We start from the raw sequence: 22076 nt of genomic DNA on the forward strand, positions 1-22076 counted from the left end.
CAAAGGCAATTGACAAGGGGAGCTTATCCCAAGAACAGCAGACGGGAGCAGAAATCTTTTCCCTCCCCATTTTTGGGGGGCAGAGGACATAGAGGGCGAGCTCCCCTCCTCACAGTGCGCCGAACGCCTCAGTTTGCAGCACCGGCACCAATGACACAAACGCACCTGCAGGGCTGCGCGCCTGCCTGCAGGCTCACTGTTACAGCTCCAGCGCACGCAGCCTCCTGAGGGCCCTGCCCAGCTTCGGGGCTCCTCCTCACGAGGGCACCGTTATTCTGCATGGGGAACCAATTACCAAAATGATAGGAAGCCCACAGAGCTCAGCCCGCTGCACCTCAGCCCCACGCAGCTCTCTACCAACAAACCTGCGAGGAAGCAGCGGGTGAGCGAGCAGCTGAGAGCGAAGGGGCAGGAGGAAGGGGTCTGTGCTCGGTTGATTTTACTCAGAAAAGCCCTGCAGAAGCACACTCGAGGCAGGAGTCGGAGGCCGGCACAGCGCGACCGAGGGCTGCCTCCCTCAGCAGCGCCTCGCGCCCCTAAAAAGGGCGGGAAGGGAAGAGGAGCCAGAACCTGCGACCGCAGCGAGAAGAAACCCGTCCACGCGCACCCTCGCACGCAGTACGCGTGCGCAACCCCCTCTTCCCGCCCCTGGCGCGCGGCGCTCCGCCCCCTCCCGGCGGACTGCGCAGGCGCGCGGCGGGGCCGCGCCGGGGGTGGGGTTGAGATGAGTGTGCTGCTCCCCAACATGGCGGATTTTGACACGATCTATGAGCTGGAGGAGGAGGAGGAGGAAGAAGAGGGAGAGGAGGAGGAGTCCGAGCCCGTGGTGCGGAGCCAGGAGCTGCCGCGGCCCCGCGACGCGCCGGATCCCGTAGTGGTGCGGGGCGCCGGGCACATCACCGTGTAAGGAGTGGGGGCGGCGGGGCGGGAGGGACGGAGCTGCGGGGCTGTGAGGGGCGGCGTGCCGGCTGCTCACGGGGAAGGTGCCGGCCCACAGCTGGCTGCCGCAGCTCGGAGCAGTGCCGCAGGTGAGCGAGCGGCGGGCGTTGAGGTCCCGCCGCGGCCGTGGCGGCCCAGGGTGCGCTGAGCCGCTGTCCCTCGTGGCCTCAGCGCTGCGGGCTCTGGCACGGCGCTGCTGGGGTGGGGGGGAGGGTATGCACACGCGGCCACGCTGTCATCTGCCGACCCCAAACTTCCTTCTCAGTTGTGCTCAGTTTAAGCGTTTTCCTCGCTGCAGTGCACCGCGAGGCGCACTGTTTGCTGCCCGTTAGAGCGAGCTGCGGCGTAAATGTGGAGTGTCCGTTTGGTTTTGCTTTCTTAGTATCCCCACTCCAGCAAGTGATGATTTAGCGCAACAGAGTGCACCTGTGCCAAGTTGTTGGTGATTGTGCTGGTTTACGTAACGAGGAGGGAGGTATTGAAACTTCCATAATGCAGGGATCCATCAGGCTTGTGTTGCTTTGGTTCTGTCTGGATTGCATATAAGAACACACGTTTCTCTCTGTGAATAGGTGCAGTGTGATCTAGCTTTCTGCAGCAAAAGCACTGGGTGGGGAAGGCTCTCATCCTAGGAGAACTAATGTTGGAGTTGCTGTGTCCGCCATGTAAGTCTGAAGCAGTTTGCTGAGCTGGTGCCATGGGTGGCTGCTCCGCTGCACCGCAGTGTGCCTGCTGTCCTGACCCCGTGCAGCATGTGGCCTGACTGAAGGAGGGATATAGCTTAAGTGAAATGACTAGAGTAGCATATACCTGCTTCATTAGCTATCTGTTTTTAAGCACGGAACTGGAAAAAACATTGCACACTTTGCTTTGTCTGCTGTGAAGCTTTCAGTGTACCAATGTTCCTTAAGGTTCCTTCGTGGCTCCAGCATCTTTTGGGGATAGGCAGGAACCCCTCCAAGCATTGTCAGCTAGTGATGTCCACATCAAAAGAAATAGTAGTAAATGATGTGGGAATAGTGAGCTAGAATACTGCCCATGAAAGTACCTGGCCTGAATTCCCACCTACCTTATTTTCCCTCTCTTCCACTCCTGCCACCTTCCTTCCTGTAATAACTACACCTGTCTGGTGGTACTAAACGGCTTTTCTTTTATCCATTAATGACAGTTCCTCAAAATCCTTCTATACTAATAGGAACTGTTAGTGGATGTTACTGATGAAATGCAAATAGGCTCTGGACACTGTAATAAACAATCCTAACCTCTTTAATAAATGGGGCAATGTTTTGCTTCCTGTAGATTTTCTGATTATTAGTGTGCATCAGCTCTGAAATTCTGTTGCGTTCTGATCACACAGATGCTGCATCTTTTGCAGTCAGCTGGCTTCAGAAGGAGCCTGCTCTAGTTACTGAAGTGAGACATGTCATGCCCTAAAACTTGTGTTTGTTTTCTGAACCTGTCTGGAATGTTGCTAATAAAAACTGTCCTGACAGACATCAGAAACGCACACTCAATTTAACTAAAAAAAAAAAAGGAGAATAAAGAAGAGCATTCAGTTTTAAAACAAACCATCTATTATTTTGTTTCACATATTTTCTGTTCCTCTCCTGATGCTGGCCTGCTTGGATACTTACATAGCAAAGGATATCCTCTAACCCTAGGTTCATTTTCTGGTCCAGTTTTTCATGTACAGCCCTCTCAAACACTTCCAGATTAGTAGATTTAAACTACGTGCTATTTTCTTGCATGAGAGTTGTTATGACCTTTGTCAGTGCGTGGCTGACCCTAACAGAGTTACCCTGCAGTGTCCAGCTGTACTAATGGTAAATTCCAGGAATCTTTTTAGCGGGATCTTGCTTTTTCTATTTTTGCTAACCTTTCACCCCTGTGCATGGTAAAATGATTGTATACATTGTATTTGTTTCATCTCTGAACTAGTGTGTATGAATGCAGGTAGCAGAGTTTATGCTCATCTTGTTCAACACGCACTCCAGAAGATTCTCATTTTAGAAAAGTTTAACTAGCCATCATAGTTTTAAGTAAGCTTTAGAATTTTAGTGCAATTACTACAACTTGGTGAATGTCTATTTTTTTTTTTTTGCTTCTAGAATTCCATGTAAGGGAATTTGCTGTTTCATACATAATTAGTGTTACTCTGATGTATTCAAGAATCTCAGAATAACATTTTTAGTGAAGACTGAGTTAAAGCAACAGCAGTAACTTTCAGAAACACAGCATGAAATGAACTCTTAACTGGGGAGTTTGTTTTTAGACATGCTGACTTACACGAGGCAGTGAAATAAGACATTGAGCCTCTTTTTGCCCATAGCATTCTGCTTTTGATTCCTGCTTAGGTCTGCAAACTTTATAGTGTTGGGTATAAGTTAACTTTTGCACTTCCGTGATGTTTCCTTTAGTAGAGCCCAAGGGACACACGATGCAGGTGCCAATGAAAAGTGTGTTGTCAGGAACTGGGCAAGGCAGGGAAAGGACAGGTGTTCACAGTTGTAAGAAAGGGGATATTTGGTTATCTTTTCTTAGTCCCATCTACGCATCCTTTATGTATTTAAAATAGCAAATGACCTCAGCCTACCACTAGTTATCAAAAAGTTAGTTCCTCAAAACATTATGCATGAGGAAGGAAGCCCTTTAGTAGTTCTGCTGGCTTCATAGGAAAGGATCATAGACTAGAAAGAAATTTCAGCTCAGGGCTCTTTATGAATGTCTTCTTTATTCAGTGACGTTGGACAAACTGATGTGGTGCCTCTACAGAGGAGGCATCTGGATATCTGAGTTCATCTGTTCCAGGTAGGTTAACCTTAGGCTGGATTAGGTGTGGGGAAGGGAGCCATGCAGAAAGGACACTAGAGAACCTGTCATGGGAGAGTCGACTGAATAGCTTTAGCTTACATGGTCTTGTAAGACTGTTTACTATCTATAAATACAGTAGTAGGATAAACAAGAATGAAGGACTATTGAAGTCAAAAGGAAAAAGTTCAAGAGTCTGTAAATATGACTGTTCTAGATATAACTGCTTTCCAGAATGTTTCTGTTGCAGATCTGGGGACAGGCAACCTTGCTTCTGGTAATGCTTTGTAAAGAAATCTATAATGTGATCCCTGTTGCAGCTAGGATTTGCAGATGATGATTCAGAACTTTCCTTTCAGGCTTTAATGTATGAGCTGTTATTTACTAAACTGCCTCTGAGAAGTTGCATTCCCTCCACTTTGCAAATGGGGAAAATGAAATGATGGGGCTTCTGCTATGTCATACATTAAAACAAGGGAAAAGAAATTGAGGTCATCCTTGTTCTGTTCCAGTGTTGATGCCTGTTAGGCAATGGCTCCTTGCTCATAGAGGTATGTCATCCAGAGAGAAAATTCCAGCTGAAGTGTGTGAGTGAATTGATGTGAATTTCTGAGTGTTAGACCTTGCACACTTTACACTGAGGACCCAATGAAAGTGCTCAGAAATAAGTGGCCACCAACTGATGTTTTAAATAATTGAGCTGGCTGATACTGCAGTTAATTTTGCATAGCTATTTTTAAAGCACACAGGATTTTACAAAGCAGTGAAGGCAAAATCACGTTAGATCAATTATTGCTATGACCTATTTGAGAAGGTCTAGACTATTTCTTAATTAAAAGTTCAGATGTTAACCTTTTTTTACATGAAGTTTTTAATAAAGCTTCAATACTCTTTGAAAATATTTATTTTCAATACTATTTTTTTCTTGAATCTTCTACCCATCTAATAAGAGCTTAGTCTTTCTGAACTCCATGGCAGTGCATTGGGAGGATGGCTGCACGACCTCTGCACATGTCTCAGTGATACTGCTGAAGGCCGTAGTGCTGCAGTGTGGCATAGTTGTGTTTGCACTGTAGCTGAGGCCTCTGGTGCTCTGTTAGCCATATGTGAGTGTCACTGTAAAACAGATGTGTTTCTGTCATGTTAAATCTGAGTGGACTGTTATCACAACTAATAAAAGTTCTGGTTTTCTAAATCTGTTTCAAGACATTGTCTGCCTTCAGATTTAACCCAGTAACGTACGCTGTGATATTGTTATGTTTGTAACAGTTCTAAAGCAAAAAGCACTCATTTGTTTTATTTTTTTGGGAAATTGGTAGTACAATGGGAATTTTAACAAGTAGATGCGACCAGTGAGATGAAAGATGCTGCCTATGGCTCAGGAAGTTTTTGAACTGCAAACTGTTGAAGGTTTGAAGAGTATTCTGGGGCAATAGTACATAAAGTTTGTGGGCATTTTCCTTCTGCTGTTCCTTAGGCATCTTCTACTGGCTGTGGTGAGAATCAGTTTTCTGATCTAGGTGGGTCTTTGGCACAAGTGAGTGTAATTTTAGTCTGTGATGTGGGTAAATAATTCTACAGAGCTTCCAAAGCATCATGAAACATCCTGAGTTAGAAGGATCCCATAAGGATCATGAAGTCCAACCCCTGGCTCCACAAAGGACCACCCAAAAATCAAACCCTATATCTGAGAGTTTTGTCTGGATGCTTCTTGAACTCTGTCAGCTCAGGGCCGTGCCCACTGCCCTGTGGATATGCCTTGCCCACTCCCCTGGAGCAGACCCGTTCCCTGACCCTCCCCCCAATCCCCTGATGCAGCTCCATGCAGTTCCCTCAGGCCCTGTCACTGTCACAGAGCTCAGCACTGCCCTCTGCACCCGGTGAGGAGCTGCAGCTGCCATGAGGGCTCTGCTCTGGGCCCAGTAGACTCAGGGACCTCAACCACTCCTCACACACGGTGCCCTCCAGGCCCTTCCCCATCTCTATAGCCCTGCTTTCCAGTAATTAATTTATGATGAGTTAATTACATTGCTTGGTTGCTAAAGCTCTGTGATCATTTCATACATTTTCTCAATAGAAGTCCATTTTTCTCAACAGGCTGACATATGTGCTTTGTGGGGCTGTTAGTCTTTTCTTTTTGTTGTTGTTGGTGGTTGTGGTTCTTTTTAAAACTGAAAAGACCAACTTACTTGGAAGATTTCATTTTAAAAAAGACAAGCTACAAAATGGGGAGACTGGTCTGCAGGTTACATTGTCAGAAAATGAAAATAAGTTTGTATCAGTTGCCTCTTCGTTTGCTTAAAATCACATTGTGTTTATTTTTTGCATTTATAGCAGTAATCTAGCATCATGGTTTTCCAGTTGACTCAGATGTGCTGTAGCTCATGCTGTGCTGCTGTTCCATTCACTCACATTCACCTCTAGAAAATTTCCAGTGAAAGTACGTTGAAGGAAACACAAACAAGTGGCAATTGGTCATAGCGCTTAGGATGGCTGAAGAGGCAAAGGTTGACAGGCACCTCAGTGAAGGTCTGATCTCTGGTGGTTTTGTAATACTTATACAAATAGTGTGCTAACGTAGTTCTTGCAGGTGCCAAGGCTCTGACTTAAATTGAAAGCAATTGAAGAGCTTGATGTCACTAGTATTGCTGACAAACATTTTGATTAACTCACTGGATTTCTGAGGACAGCACAGATATTTATGCCCCTCTCATCCTTCAGCTTTATTTTTCACTTGTTTGTACTGCTAAGCAAGTGCCATGGCTGGGTTTGGGTAACTGAATTATTTCTGGGTGCTCGTGGGCTACGTGTTGTGTAGTGGTAGGGGACTGCTTGGGCAGTGTCAGTGTTCATCCTGGTGACCAGCAAAGAGCACTTGAGTGTCGGTTCAGAGGAATGCTCTCTGCCCAGAAGGGTTTGTTTCTATGGTAAATATTACAATACCAAATATCCGTGCTCTTCTTCTTGGCTGTGATTCTTTTGTTTTCTGTTTGAACAAAAATATTCAGGAAATGGTTTATCAGGGCTGTCAGAACTTGGTGTGCGGTGTATTTAACTTTACAAGCTTTGTAGGAAGCTTCCTTTGAATAGAGCCAGTGGAGCTGAGGGACCAATTGCTGTTGTTTCATTACTGAATTGCAAAGGTTAGAATTCAAATGAGATGGAGGGAACAGAAGGTCATAATATTTTATTTTACAGAAACTAGTGGGCTCAGAGTTTAGTTAACATCTTTCCTATCTGCATGCTTTAGATACAGTAATGTCAGCTGTGCTGTTTCCTACTGACCTACACAAGTAGCTTCTTGACATCGGCAATTGGTTCAGTAGGTTTGGAGCTTGGAGCAACATGGGCTTTCAAGCAAAGCATCTCAATTCTGGAAAACACCTTCCTGCCTGCAGGCTCTGCTGGTTGTAACGAACACTTGTTTCTTGCTAAATAAAAAGGCTGCACTGACAGGAGCCATTAGGCACCATGTTAGCTAAGACAGTTTCTAAAGTTTGTAGTTGCTTGAAACCACTCTGTGTGGGCCCTTACATATTTTACATGAGATAGTTTAATTCAGATCAAAGCAGTTTTTAAAGATTGTATGATTATAAATTTTCCAGTGTGATGAATGGTTTCCTTATAAGCAGCTTTATCTGTTGCATGTGAATAAATTGCATGAGTAAGAAAAACAGCAATAAAAGGATGAGCATCTGATTGCAGGATTTTGTTTTTTCTTTAAAAAAGAAACCATTGAAACTTATCACTATCCAATTGTAAAATATTTTTTCTGCTTTTAGTGGCTTAAAGGTATTGAACTAAGGCAACAAGCTGTATTTCTCTTTCAGTCTTTTGAGTAATACAGAAGAGCTTATATAAAAATAGATTGAAAGCTTGTAAAATTTTGTACGTGTAAAGGCAAAAGAAATAGTTTTCCTTTTTTTTTAAAAAAAAAAAAAGATCTATTGCATTTTTTATTAAGGGAAACAAAGTAAGTTAGGTGGAATATATTTTGTTTGTCTCTTTTGTTTTTAAGGTTTGGCTTGAGCAACAAGTTTGATACAGAATTTCCCTCTGTTCTGACAGGGAAGGTAAGTGTGAGATTAAACTGTTCTTTTCAATGGCAAGCTCCAGTGCCTCCAGTGGTTTTTGTGTTACAAATATGTGCCTATGAATCCAACAGAACTGCTTGCAGGCCAGCACTGCACTGAAGGCTGCTAAATTAACTCTGTCCTGTACGAAATAGCTGGTTGATGACCAGTCCCTACAGAAAAGATAGTTTGCAATGATTGTAGTCATTACTGACAATTCTGAGCACACTGTGGTACTGTTCTCATGTAGGCAGTCTGCGTAAAAGTTAGACTTGCTCACCCTTGCTTCATAGGTGCCTGCAGTTTGTGCTACTTTCTGTGCAAATTAAACTATTTCAGGTACTAGACCTCATTTTTCAGTATGTCTGTCAAGTCCTGAGTTTATTTTTGGACTTTATCTGAAGAAGAGAATTTTATCTGAAGCTAAAAGGAATAAAATCTGGTCTCAAGTCTGTAAGTTAAGTAGGTTTATTTAGAACATTCTCTGAAATACAGCAGTTGTGTCATTCTGCAAATTTGCTGTGACAAGTCTCATCATTTCTCTGGAGTCGTGTTGCTAAATGCAATTTAGTAAATATTCATTTGTAGCTATTTATTAATGAAAACTTGTAGCAAACTTCTTGACTATTTTAAATTCTTTCCATAATTCTGTTGGTTTTTTTTTGTGGTTTTTTTTTTTGCTTGGTTGGTTTTTTGTTGTATTTTAGACTTTTTTTTCTCCAGTTTTTTTTTTCATTCAGCTATTTTAGTGTACAGTGCTTTTCCTGTGCTTCATTTTGTTGTCCCCTTGCATATCACTTCCAGAATTTGTGAGAAAAAGGTACTTGGCTCTTGCTGCTTTCTCTAAGGATATCCCATGCAGCTGCAGCCTCCCAGTCTCTTGCAGCTAGAGCTTGTTGAAGTTTCCCCCCTCTGATGGCATCCTGGTTCTGCCAAACCCATCTGGGGTTTTTCTCCTTCATTTTTATCTCCAAGCATAATGAATAAGACGCTTGTGGTGAATTTGTCCTGCATTTTTGATAGCAGTCCACTCATTGGCTGGACAAGCTGCTGATGTGCTTGTTAAAAGATGACATGTAAAGTCTGGACTTGTTTCAGGACCTCACTAGGCAAAAGGGAAAGCTTGTTGACTTAACAGTGCCTGATGCACAGGCTGATGATAGCACAGCTTGCATCTCACTGCTTTGCATGTCTGAAGTTTATTTTCTGTAAAGTTCTTTCAGATCACTGAACAGCCATGGAATGCTTTTTGGAAAGAGTTTTGTTCTTTTAATTAAGTGGTAGTTTTCTGTAAGTAAGCCTATAGAAAATATAAAAAAATAAAACTTTACCCCCCAAAAATGTATTCTTTTTAATACATGCATTAATTATCATAATTAATAATTAATTATTATCACATTTCCCACATGATTGTATTATTGTTGTTAAGTAAACAGTGAGAAACTTATTTTACCACAGGATCTAAGCTTACAGGAGCAGAAGTTTAAATTAAACTTCATTAAACTAAACTTCATTAAATTAAACTTCTAAATAACTTTCTTATTCTATAGATTGAACCAGTAACAGCGTAAGTCACCTGAGTGTCAACTTGGTGTCTATAGATACACTGCTTATGTTGAGAATGTTGATAATCCAGTTACTCTTTTTTTTCCACATGTGGGTTGATAGGTTTCGAGGAAGATGACTTTCAACTTTCACCAATCAAAATAGATAGTAAACAAATGCTTCTTAATGCTTGCCACACGCTTTTGTGAAAGGTGATAGCTGTGGCTTGTTGGGTTTTTAATACTTTCATAAATTGCCACAAATGAATAATCTGCTTCTTCCTCTGGTTATGGCAGTCCGTCACATTTACCGCTGCTGAAAACGAAAAGTCAGATTTTTCCAGTAAGTGTTCTTCAAATACCCTGATTAATAATTCACAGCAGGCATTGTGGTCTACTGATGTGATACTTTTATTTTTAAAATCTTTTTTATTTTAAATATCTTTTATTTTTCTTGAAGATCTTTACTTTTTTACTTTTTATGAAATCCATCTATGAATAGTGTGGTGGCTGTTTGTATTAACAATTTTATATTAAAAAATATACTGTAAAGACTGCATTAATACATAGTGATGGTTTTCATACTGGGAGAATGTCCATGTAATGTTAAGTTTAATTACTTGGTTGTCCACTGTGAATTGATAGTAATAATATAATTCCCCTGCTAATGCAGTGTAAAAGATGAAGCCGTTACGTGGCTCTGATGGACTTCTCTGTTATACTGTTTTTCTTCTAAGAAATTCAGAATGAGGATTTTGGTTTTTAAACAGAGGATGAACACACTAACTTTTTAGATTTATGCTCCTGTGTAGCCCATGGGAATTTACTTAAGTTTCCTGATCCTCAGTTTGGTTTTCATCTACATAATTACTATGATAAACCTTGCACTAATTTCGTTCTTTGTTATCTTTTTGATATGGAATAGTCTTTTTTATCCATCTTCTCCTTCCTCCTCATTTCTGCAGATTCTCAGTTGCTGTAAGTTAGCTTAGAGCTAAGCTGCGTGCGAGCACATCTTAAATATTTAAGTAGTTGCTTATGTTTGAGGAAATAACATAGACAATAAAACAATAACAAAGATATCAGTTAGGTCAGATATTGGGTCTGGTTAATTCAACACAATTGGCTTAATGTTTATCTTGCAGGATAAGAAGCAAGTATCAGCCAGTGTATAAATACAGGGCTTAGCTTTTGGGGAACTTTTCAACAAAATTTTGCAAGAAAAGGTCTGATTTACAAAATAAATGGGCAGTAATTAACTTGTAGTAATTGGCTTAAATTTAAATTCTGGATATAAATTCAAATTCTGTGTGCTATGGTCATATAGGTCATATAGGGTTATTAATTCTTTTAAAACAGACGTTTAAAATGGGTTTTAAAATAGCTGTGTTGGTAACTATTCTGAAATGATGTAGACCTTCAACTGCTAAAAGTTTGGGTGGTTCCTTGGCTGCCATGATTTTTCAACCCGACTTTAAAAACAATACTTTCATGAGGAATTGTTAATGGAGAGCAGTGCTCCAGGTGACAAGAAAATGGTGGAGCCAGTGAGCCTTAAGAAAGAAGTGGAGTTTCCTGCCCCAAACTTAAAACAGTCAGGGTCTCACGCAGAGATTACTGTGCAGTGCAGGGAAATGGAAGCCATAAAATGTGCTCTTGCTGTTGTGATCCCATTGCAGTGTGTGATTGATAGGGTTTGTGATCGTGATTGAAGGAGAAAGATCAGGCCTGCTGGGCTGTACTTGCTCTCTTCCTGTGTTTGCAGATTCTCTTACATCCTGTTGTAAAATATTATAACACTCCCTCCTTCCCTTTTATGTCTTTTTTCCCTTGGAGACCTAAAAGGAACCAGTGTCTCTTTACAAGGTGTACTGCACAGCCAGGAGCAATGTGTTTATTTCATTCTTTTCAAGTCTCAGAAATTCTACAAGTGACGTTCCAGAGTTGCTCTAAACCAGGCTGTTAGTGAGCTTTCTTTGCTCAGGAGCTGCTCTTTATTGTTTGTTTTAAATACTTAGGCTTTTTCTTTTAACCTTTCTGTATCTTTATCTTCAAGAAAGGCAAGATTTAAAATTATGTCCAAAAGTCAGCAAAATTCTTTTGTGACTGTTTAGTAAGAGAATGATTCTAGAATAAAATAAGAAGAGTGTTGTTTTATTTATGGATATTTCGTTCTTTGTCACTGTAACAAGACTGAGCTATAAACTGAGAGGGGCGAACTGGCTTTGCTTCTCTTTGTCACAGAATGAGGCTTATCTTGGTTGCTGATTAGTTTAGCTTCAAATGAAGTCACTAACGGAAGTATTTTTCACAATCAGCCTTCTGAAATGGGGAAATGCATCCAGCAGGTTGGGTTAGCTGAAGCAGTCTTCAGTAATTTCATCTTGTGTTGCAGTTAAGAGATACACCTTTATAGAAGTAGTTGTTGCATTAGCAGGTAGTAGCAGTGCTGTGCTAATATGAAAATAGCTGAAGTAGAAATCTGTGTTTGTTGATGGCACCCAGAGCTGGTTTCTAGTTTAGCTGTGTGCAGTGCTGTGCTCAAGACAGCATTTCAGTGTTGTTCTTGTAATGCAGCATCATGCTACTTGATGATGAGACCAGTGGTCAAAGAATGTAGTTGACCTCTTTTTTGTGTTGGATGATGTCAATTTTGATTATAAAATTTGTTTGTGATATACAGAACTCTAGACTGTAGATCCTGTGTAGGTTTGTACAGCTGTGTCTGGGGGTGAGGTGTGCTGCTAGCTTTGTGAGTGGTACGTAAGGAGCCATTATCTATCCTTAGTGGACTTCATAACACAAGTACTAATGGGGTAAAGAAAAATATGTTACTACCTTTCAAATAAATAGATAGGATGATACATGTACAAATTTCAAAAGACTTACTGAAGATGGTGTCATTTTTGTATATATGACTGCTAAGAACATATTTGCATGTGAACTTCCTTAGGCATTGTGAACTCTGGTGTGTTCGTGCATGTGAGTTCGATTCACTTTGAATCAAATCTGATTGCAGAAGCTCAACTCCTGTACTGCTGTTACACACACAGTGTACAGCCAGTCTTGTATACTTCACTGCCAATCTTGCTCCCAGAGTGAATATGAAGTGGTCTTACTCACATGCATCAAAGGTTTGAGATTTCCTAAATATAAGAGCTGCCACTGGCAGAGATCTGCAGAGCCTTCTGTTTCAAGTGCTTGAAAGTACAGGCTAATGTTCCACGTCGCAGAGTATTTTTTTTCTCTTGTTCGCTAAAAACATCCCACTACTGTTTCTTTTGTTCAGTTTGTTTATTTATTTATCTGGGATATTTGTTACAAAATACATTTAAGTGCTGATGTGCCACATAGTCTAAAGAAAATTTTTGGACTTGCTTTGTTTGTATATGTAGAAAGGTGTACAAGAAGGTCTTTCCATACTGAGGAAAGAAAGGTAGTCTGTATAATTGCAGAATAAGTGGTTGTTGTGTAGTTATTCATTCCTGCTATAAAATAATCACAGCATTAACTGATGCTAACTGTAGGTCTGGCTAGTGTACAGATCCAGATGACCTCTGACTGTGTACTGCGTGGTGATCTGAATGGCCAGGAAACAGATGCTCTGTGCATTTACTCCCTTTCCTGCCATGCTTTAATCAAGTTAGCTCTTGTGATAGGTGGAGGTGGCAGAACCAGGTTGTTGCCACTTCCTGGCTGCTGAATTCACCTCTTCAGAGCAAGGAGGCACTGCCAGTTAATGCTTTTTTTTTTCCCTCCTTGTTTGTGGAATCAAATGAAGAGTCAGGCTGGTGGTTGGAAGGCTTATGTAGGAGTTTAATAACTGCATGTCGACCAGTTCTAGGCAGTTCTTCAACATGGCAAGTAGCAAGGAAGGATTTTTTTATCATTATTTTGGAGTTGTTATACCTGGCTGTTGGAGTCTGTTGAAGTTGGATCTCACTGTTCTGCTTTGTGTGCCCAACTCTGGGCTGTGTTACAGTTAGGAGTGCCATCCTGCGGTCACGTTAGCTGTTAGATAATGAATGGATCCCTACTTGTTGTTTAGGTACTGCAGAGAGATGGTGGGCTTGGAGTACGTGAGTAGGCAAGTGCTCACATATAGGAAATATTACTTTAGGAAATAGTGAGCTGAATGTACTTAAAGAAATAGTTTCAACAGCTAGGCCTTACCGAAAATCATGTACAAGATGCATTTCATAGCATTGGATGTAATCCACTCCCTGTCTTTCTGGCCTTCCTGGCTTAGGAAGGAGTCACAGAAAGAAGTTGCAGCCTCTTGATTGTGTGGGCTGTGTCAGGAGCTGGTTTGTGGATGGCAGTCCACCCTCACCCAGGCACAGTGTAGAGTTGGGATGAAAGTAATTTGGACATATCCGTCTTTTTAAATGTGACACACAACAATGTTTTTACTCTGAAGTAACAGCCTATTATTCCTTGTTCCCTGGGAAACATGATAGCCTTCATTCTTTTTTTTTTTCTAATTTCATTTTCTTTCTTTTTTTTTTTTTAGTGGTCAGCATAGCCAAGGTGTTGCACAGCTGTTCCACTTCTTAGCCTTGTTAGCGACCACTCTGTTATCAAGTCTATTGATCTGTGGTGTAATAAATATGGATGAAGCTGTTCATCTAAGCTGCATTGAGTTTTTTAACACAAATTTTTGCAAAGCATGCACCATAAATGAATTTGTTACAGGAAAATGACTTTTCACGCTCCCTGTGTGACTGGTGTTTGGGATGATGGAGTCATGTTGCATAATGGAATTATGTTTCATTTACATTTTAATCTGTAAAGGTAATTCTTGAGAAAATACATCTGTAATGGCATTCCACTGAAGTTCAGCACTTCTGTTGCAGGTTGCCCCAGAAGAATTCAAGACCAGCATCAGTCGTGTGAATACCTGTTTAAGAAAGAATCTTCCTGTGAATGTAAAATGGCTGATTTGTGGCTGTCTGTGCTGCTGCTGCACGCTGGGCTGTAGCCTGTGGCCTGTAGTGTGTCTTAACAAAAGAGTAAGTACGTTTTTTGTTTGTCTTATTCTCTTGTTTTGCAATTGCTCGTAGCATTAAATAATGTTGCATAGCATCATCTCCATTCCAAAACCCTTTTATTTATCTCACTTACATTCAAAACCAAATTCCATTTTCCACTCTTTAGAAAATAGAAAAAAACACTTCTTAATGAAGCAAACTATACCAAATTACCAATTGAATTGACAGTCAAGGACATAGCTAATCTTACTGCAGTTAAAAGAACAAGGTGTTACATAGGAGAACCAACATTTCCAGGATTTCTAAAGTTCTGAAAATGGAATTAGTGAGTGCTGACTCTCACTAGAGTAAGTATTTCTATTCCTCTTCCCTTTTCTCCCACGAAGATTTGCAAGCAAATAAATTTTATTATTATTATCTCTAATAGATACCATAATGTTTTTGAACTGTTACTTATTTGTCATGCTTTGTGTTATTTCTATTAAAGACAAGCATAGGGATATTAAATATTTAAATTTATTATTCATTATTGAAAAAATAAATGCCCATGTGAGGCTGTGGCATTAATATAATTCTTAAATATATAAATATGTATGTATGTGAATATATATGTGATTTGGTCACTCTAAGAATCAAAAGTACAAGGTTGTTCTTCATCTCTGGAGGGTTGAACCAGCCAGTACCTGAGCATACAGCAGCCCTTTGCTCTCTTAGTCTTCAGCAGGCCAGGACAGACTTTGAAAAGCAAAAGCATGAGAAACTCAGGTCAAGATAAAAACGGTTTGACAAGTGAATGAAAAAAAGAGGAGGAAAACCCAAGAGATGCAAAAACAAATCGTTCCGTCTGCCACCAGCAGGGTGATGCTCAGCCTCTCTCTGGGCCCTGATAGCCCCAGTTTTGTTGCTGAGCATGGTGTCATGTAGCCCTTTGGTCAAGCTGGAGCAGCTGTTTCAACCTCCTGCCCACCCCAGAGGGAGGTAGAGTTAGAAACAGATGTCCCTGATACTGTGCAAGCACTGTTCAGCCAGAGCTGCAGCACTGGTGTGCAACCATCACTATGAGCCATTAGATATAAAGCATAGCACTGTGCTGGCTGCTGTAACAAATTTAACTACGTCCTAGCCAGTCCGTGTATATTCATTTAGGGGAAAAAAGGCTAGATCCAAAGGCTGGAATCAGAAATTTAATCAATTTGTGCAAAGAACAACATGTAATTTTTAACTCTGAGGGATAGCTTCATCACTGGAATAATTTGCAAAGTTAGTGGATTCTCCATCATTGAGTCTTTGACTCACGACTGGATATCTTTGCATTTTTTTTTGATAAGGTAGTGTAGCTCACCTACCATTGTTAAGTTTGTGAATAAAATCAGAAATACCTGCATGGAGCATCATGCAGGAAGTAGAGTAGGTTGTCACAGTGGTTCTTCTGTGACAGTAGAGGGGAAAAAAATAGTTAACTTTAAAAATACTTCCTTCTCCCACAGTAAGATGCCTTCTTACTTCTTGAAATGGGTTGCTTTCCTCAAAGTAAGATCTCCTTTATAGATATAAGATAAGGGAGCAGATGTATCTTCTATCCAGGGTTTCACCTTTGTTTGTTAATGGTTGCCATAATCTTGTGAAATATTATAAGTATTGTGGAAGCTCTTTGTAGCTGTAAGGCTCATTGTAAACCATTTATAATATCAAAGCAAAGTTTGTAATTGGACCATCTTTTAAGGGAGCTTGCAGACAGAGCAGAGTGTGTCCAGTTCTGAGTTCTGCTTTTTTTTATTTATTTTTTCTGATGCTGAGGAACGGAAGTCCTATCACTTTAACTTCCCTTTTACAATTTTTCTTTTGCATGGTTCTACTTCTATAAAACTAATTTATTTTAAGTGATTCTTAACCCAGAAGTGCAATAGTAAGATCCTTCTGGATGAGGCTTGCTACTGAGACATTCATAATACAGTTTTGACTTATTTTTTCAGACTAGAAGATCAATTCAGAAGTTATTAGAATGGGAAAATAACAGACTATATCATAAGGTAAGAAAAGTTGGGGTGCTTGTTTTCTTCACTTTTAAGTAGAGTATGTTTTTTTTGTAAGATTTTAAATCTCGTCTGAAGTGCTGCAGATCCTAATGACTTGATAATGCTTATGCTTGCTACATTAGTTATCAAAATTATGTTGTGGTATGCATTAATTCCCTGATAATTATTTTCTTAGCTTGGTTTGCACTGGAAGCTGAGTAAAAGGAAATGCGAAACTAGCAATATGATGGAATATGTAAGTATTATTTCTGATATTTATTTGGTATTCAGCATTACTTTGACTTTATAGTGAGATCTGTTAATATAGCAGACTCCCACCTGTCTGAATAAGCTCTCATAAGAAGCAGCAGCTGTTTGACATACACCTGTGAAGGCCAATTTTTAAAGAGTGGCTGTGTCATGTGTTAAAACTGAGAAACTGTCACCACTGAACTTGTTTTCCATTCATAACAATTCTGTTTTTGTAGTGTAGGTGCACATAGTTTGATCAGTAACTGATAACAAGGGAGGCCCACTGGGTCTTTGTGCCCTACTGTGATTCTCACAGCAGTCCATAGCTCTTTAACACTTACCCATCTTTTCTATTGCTATTTATGATTATTTTGATTCAACATTTTGGTACAGAAATACTGCATTTTTATAATACTCTGTGTTTATTTTTTTTATCAACCATTGATTTTTATTTATTTTTATTCCTGGCTCTTGATTCCATAAAGGTTTAACTAAGACAGTCCATTTAGGAAAGTGGTATTTTAAATATTTTTATTATCCTACTATTCTTTCATCCACTTTCACGTATAAACATGAAGATTGCTTAGGTTTAAAGAGGACAGAAAATCACCCCCAAAAAGCCAAGCCCTGATAAGCTGTGTGTTTCAAAATAATCAGAACCTTCTTTGTTACTTTGGATAACATTCCCCTATAAAATAATCTTGAACAAGTCCTACAGACCAGCTAATGTTGCATGCAAAGTTATGCTGAAGACTGCAAGTTGCTGATTACTGTATTCTGTTCTTGTATTTTCCCCTTCTTCAACAGGTAATATTAATAGAGTTCTTACCAAAATATCCCATATTTCGACCTGACTGAGGAACTGCATTTGGTCTTTCATGTTACCTGTCATTTTCTACCCTTAGTGCCTTGTAGATGATTTTGGAAAGAAGATGGTCTACTTTGCTGTGGTTTAAAAAAATTTCTTCAGTAGAGTATCTTCCTTGAGATGTTACTTTTTGTTTGACAACAATTTGCACATTTTTTTTAAATGTTAAATAAGGCTTCTGTGTTGCACTCTGAATTTTTAACATTAACTAAAACTGATATAGTTGCCACTAGGGATCTAACATCAGTGCTGCTTAAACTCTTTCTGAGCATGCTGCCTTATTAATTTTTACATTTGCTGTCCTCAAACATGCATTCTAATGCTGTGTCATCCTGTATTTCATTAGAAATGTCACAATCCTATAAACCCTCAGTAGAAATGTCCAGGTAAGCATCTAGTAGTAAAGATTTTAGTGTCACTTGCTTGCATAGGACTTGAAATTAACAGCACTGGTTTTGTCCTGCACTTTGCAAAATCATCATTTATGTTAGGGAGTTAATTATTTTACCCAATATAGACTTGTAAATATTGACTCTTTGCATAATGTAAAGTGTGGTATGCCAAGGTTTACAGAATGTAATATAGCTCTTGTTCTATTACCAACAGTTTGACATTGTTTTATTCATTACACTTGTTATCATCCCTCTGATTGTATAGACTCATTCACATGCTGTTTTTCTGGTAAAGCCATAATGAGATTGTACATATTATCAGATGTGTAGGGTTCCGTTGCACTTTTGTTTAGTAAATGGATAAAAATGTGTAGCAAGCATTTCTCTTTTTTTTTGTCTGTTACATTTCAGGTGTTATTTGTGGCAGCTGAAATGGGAACCTTAAATATTATCTTTTGAAAAAATCACATTTATGGCGAGATGGCAGCTGCTATTAGCAAAATATGCCAAAGCCCACTTTTTAAACTTGGGATATCTGAAAGTCAGTTTCTGTGGGTGTTTTGTTTTGTTTTCAGAGTAAGAAGAAGTGTGTTTCTTAATTGGGGAGAGTCATTACTAATGAGAAGAGTTTGCAACAGACAAATGAAAGTTGAAGTAACAGTGAATATTTTCATAGCATGATAGTACTTCAGCATTTTGACAGTTAAATGATATGACATCCCCTTCCAGAGGGGAAAAAAAATCAGAGCAGTATTTCAGAATGTGCTGATGGGAGGAAGTAGATCGGTTGAATGGGCTTATGTATATATTTTGGTATTCAGGAACAGCATGAAGAGTCACAAATACCTTGTGGAATTCAGAAGCATTTTTGGACTCTTCCCTGTTTGCCTATTTTCAGGAAGGGAAATGACTGTAGAAAAGCTTCCTGTAATGCCTGGCCTAAGCAAGGCCATTTGTTCATAGCAAATGAAAGAAATAAGCAAATAACAGTGCACTGTATCCTCTCCTCCCTTCCTAACTAGAAATATGAGAGGAAAAGAACCCCCCAAAAAAACCAGGTAACTGATCATCTGCAGTAATTGTGATGAATATAATCATAAAAGTCTGCAGGTATTTCTTTGCAGTGACTTGACTCCTTGCAGCAGCATCACAGGTTGCTTTTTAGTTTCAGGCTGTCTTAGAACTTCCTCTGAATGTATTTGCATCTCTTCAGTGTGCAATATTGTATTAACATACAGTATTAGTAAAGTCATTACATTCTAATAGCTGTAATGGGCCAGATACCCAGTGCACAGTGTTTACAGAAGGCCAGTTCTATGTAAGCTGTTACTTGGAATCTACTTTCACCCTTCTATGTGTACAGCTGTGTTGGACTCTAGCGCTTGCGGTAGTTCCTGATCTCAGATTAATGCTTCGGGGTCTGAAATCTGTGTGGTTAGTGCAGAGGTTAGTTGGACCAGTAGACTGGTAATGACTAACTGATCAGTTGCAGTTGTAATATAATCTAATGGATGAACTGCATTGTTGTGTTAATTTAACGTGAGCGACACCTTGCAATTCAGATTTCTGTTCTAGAACCATGAAAAGTATTCTCTCTGTTTTTATTTTATTTTTCTTAGGATGAGTGCTAACTGGAAGCAGAGAAAATACTTAATGGCAGAAAGAAACAGTGAAAAGCAAAATTGACATAGCACAGTTAATTTCCCTTAAAAATAAGTTTGTGGTGTAAGTGAAGGGAGCTTAGCTGGACGGAACAATAGGAGTTTCTTACAGTCATACCATAACTTTGTTCACTGTTCGCTTTTGTATAAGAACTTGAGAAATCTCCGCAGGTTCTTAATTTTTGCTTTTATATGATCATATTTTCAAAGTGTTCTTTTCCAACTGAGAGGAGGGGCACGTGAGAGCTTCAGTAGATGCCAGTACTGAGTGCTGAGCAGCCCTCTGCACACTGTGAGCAGAAATCCTCTGCTGAGTCTGTGCTGATTTCATTGTATGGATTTGAGAGTTTCTCAGCTGATCTGTCCTGTTTCAGTGAAATGCAGTGCCAAGCAGAGGGAATACCGAGTGTCCCACTTAAGCACAGAATATTTATTTTAAAAGTTTACATTTCAAGTACATAAATTCGATATGCTTTACCTTGTCCTCAAATATCAATTGCGTTCAAACCGTGAAAGGGTCTTTTATATTTTAACAGGCATTTAAAAATGTGGCCATAAAGCAACTAGTAGAGTATGAGAGCCAAAGCAGAAGTTTACAGCAGCTCCATGTTTTAATAAGATGATAAATTTGCATTAAAATACAATAACAGCATGTGGTATTACATTTGCATCTGAAAGACGGGTTTAATAGCTCGTTTAAAGATGAAAGCAACTGTAAATGCTGCTGTGAACTCCTCTGCCTCCAGGTTCTCTTTTGCCCAGGCTATCCTTAGCTTTAATATGAAAACGTCCAGCAGGTAGCTTATATCTCATACTGCTGGAGAACTCATTTTCACCAATAAAAAGTCAACATGAATTGGTAAGCTTGTTTATATAGGATGCTTGTTAATTGGAGTGAGCACGCATAGTAATGTAACAGACTGACACGAGCAAAGTGTAACACAAATGGTGAAGACAGTGCCTTGACTGATTTCAACAAAATGAAGATGTGCAACAAGAAAGGAGAAAAGGAGACTAGTAGCAGTATATAGTGTGGGTTTGCAGCTAATTTTTTAAAGCTCTTACAGAACATTTGTCTAACCAGCGTTCATTTTTTCATATAAACATGTTGACACTTTCCTTTTTAACTTATCTATGAAATGCCTGTTTTGCTTTGTTTTTTAATTAGAAACTTTTTGTATGTGAGGAGCATTAAAGAATACCGACAGAGCATTAGAGCTCTTACCTCCAGTTCCCCACCTACTTCTTGAGAAGTTCTTTTACCATCAGAGGAGGAAAGATGTATTTTAGAATGTGCACAGGGATGTCTAAGGAAGTGTGGACTCAGTTGTAGGTGAATAACTGAAAAAAGAGAACATTTTTGCTAAATCTAGTGTGGTATTGTCTGGGGGGAAAATGTCCCTATACTTTTATTGATAGGTACAAAAAACCACCGTATGCAAAACTGTAAATATATGCATATTACTGTCCCACTATGACAATTTACTGTGTTTACTTGTCAACACACTACCATCAGAGCAATAAAAATGTCAAGCTATTAATATTCACTGTAAATAAGTTATTACTTCAGTAAGTAATGTTGTGTGATTCCTCTGCCATTTTCTTCTGCTCTTGATGTCCTCATGATGCTGTAATGTTACTTGTATGGCTTATAGAAAGTGGTTTTGTTTAAGGTGTATGAAAGTTTTTAAATTGTCTTCTTAACATTTTTATTCTGTTTACAAGTGAACAGCCACTTTTTTAATATGACCTCACACCTTGAAAGTTTTTCTTTTTTTGTTTTTAAAATGAAATTCTGAGCTCTATTTCTACATTTTACTTCATAGGCTTATGCCATTTAAAGGAGCTGGAAGTCAGTCATGCTTAATCACTATGAGACATTTTTCTTTAATTAAATTTAAAGATGAAAACCTCTGAATAGTGCCGTGTGTTTCTGGAAACAAAGTGGTTTGTGTCTCCTGTAGCACTGTGTGAGCGCGATGGCAGTCACTGGTTTCTTTGATATGAGACACATTTCTGACACAGAGCAGTGGGACTCCCAGTGTGGTTTGTCTGGTTGAGGGGACAACGCTTGGAAAACTTAGGAAGGCTTTCCCAAAAACACAATTCTACAATGAACAGTTAGTCTTCTGTGTGACTTTTTTCAGCTGGCATGCTGACCCTCTGTACCAAGGAATTTTTGTGGCCGTGCCTTCCTTTTCATGGCAGATGCTCTGAGTGTCACTGCTGGAGTGCAGTGATGCTGAGCTCAGAGAGCTGTGAGAAGAGCAGAGGTTTTTTTCCTATTCCATTACAGTAGCTCTGCAGAGGGAGCCTAACCTGAGCATGGATAGCGTGATCATGACATAAATCATTGGCTCATGTGAGTGCTGTGTGACCGCAGGACAATGCAGCCTTTTGTGTGTGTTTGCGGGCTAACTTCGTAGCTGTGAAAGCAGGGCTTAAAATTAAAGCCTTTGGTTCATCCCTGGGGGAAAACATCACATTCCCAAAATAGGCACGAGCAGTGTTTTTTGTTGGAAACTGATGTCCT

At 39.8% G+C, this 22076-nt stretch overlaps 1 protein-coding gene across 1 annotated transcript; it reads left to right on the forward strand.

Annotated features, from left to right (window-relative positions):
* Window positions 1-708: 708 nt before the first annotated feature.
* Window positions 709-18914, forward strand: CHIC1 (cysteine rich hydrophobic domain 1). Its single transcript, XM_065729551.1, has 6 exons — window positions 709-903; window positions 7766-7820; window positions 14221-14376; window positions 16329-16385; window positions 16567-16626; window positions 17430-18914. Exons 1-6 carry the CDS (start codon window positions 725-727, stop codon window positions 17478-17480), a joined length of 558 nt encoding a protein of 185 aa, XP_065585623.1. The 5' UTR covers window positions 709-724; the 3' UTR covers window positions 17481-18914.
* Window positions 18915-22076: the final 3162 nt, after the last annotated feature.

The sequence above is a fragment of the Cyrtonyx montezumae genome, unplaced genomic scaffold (genome assembly GCF_038088225.1).
Source record: "Cyrtonyx montezumae isolate F1298 unplaced genomic scaffold, pur_monq_1.0 scaffold_11, whole genome shotgun sequence".
In the NCBI taxonomy this organism is placed as follows: Eukaryota; Metazoa; Chordata; class Aves; order Galliformes; family Odontophoridae; genus Cyrtonyx; species Cyrtonyx montezumae.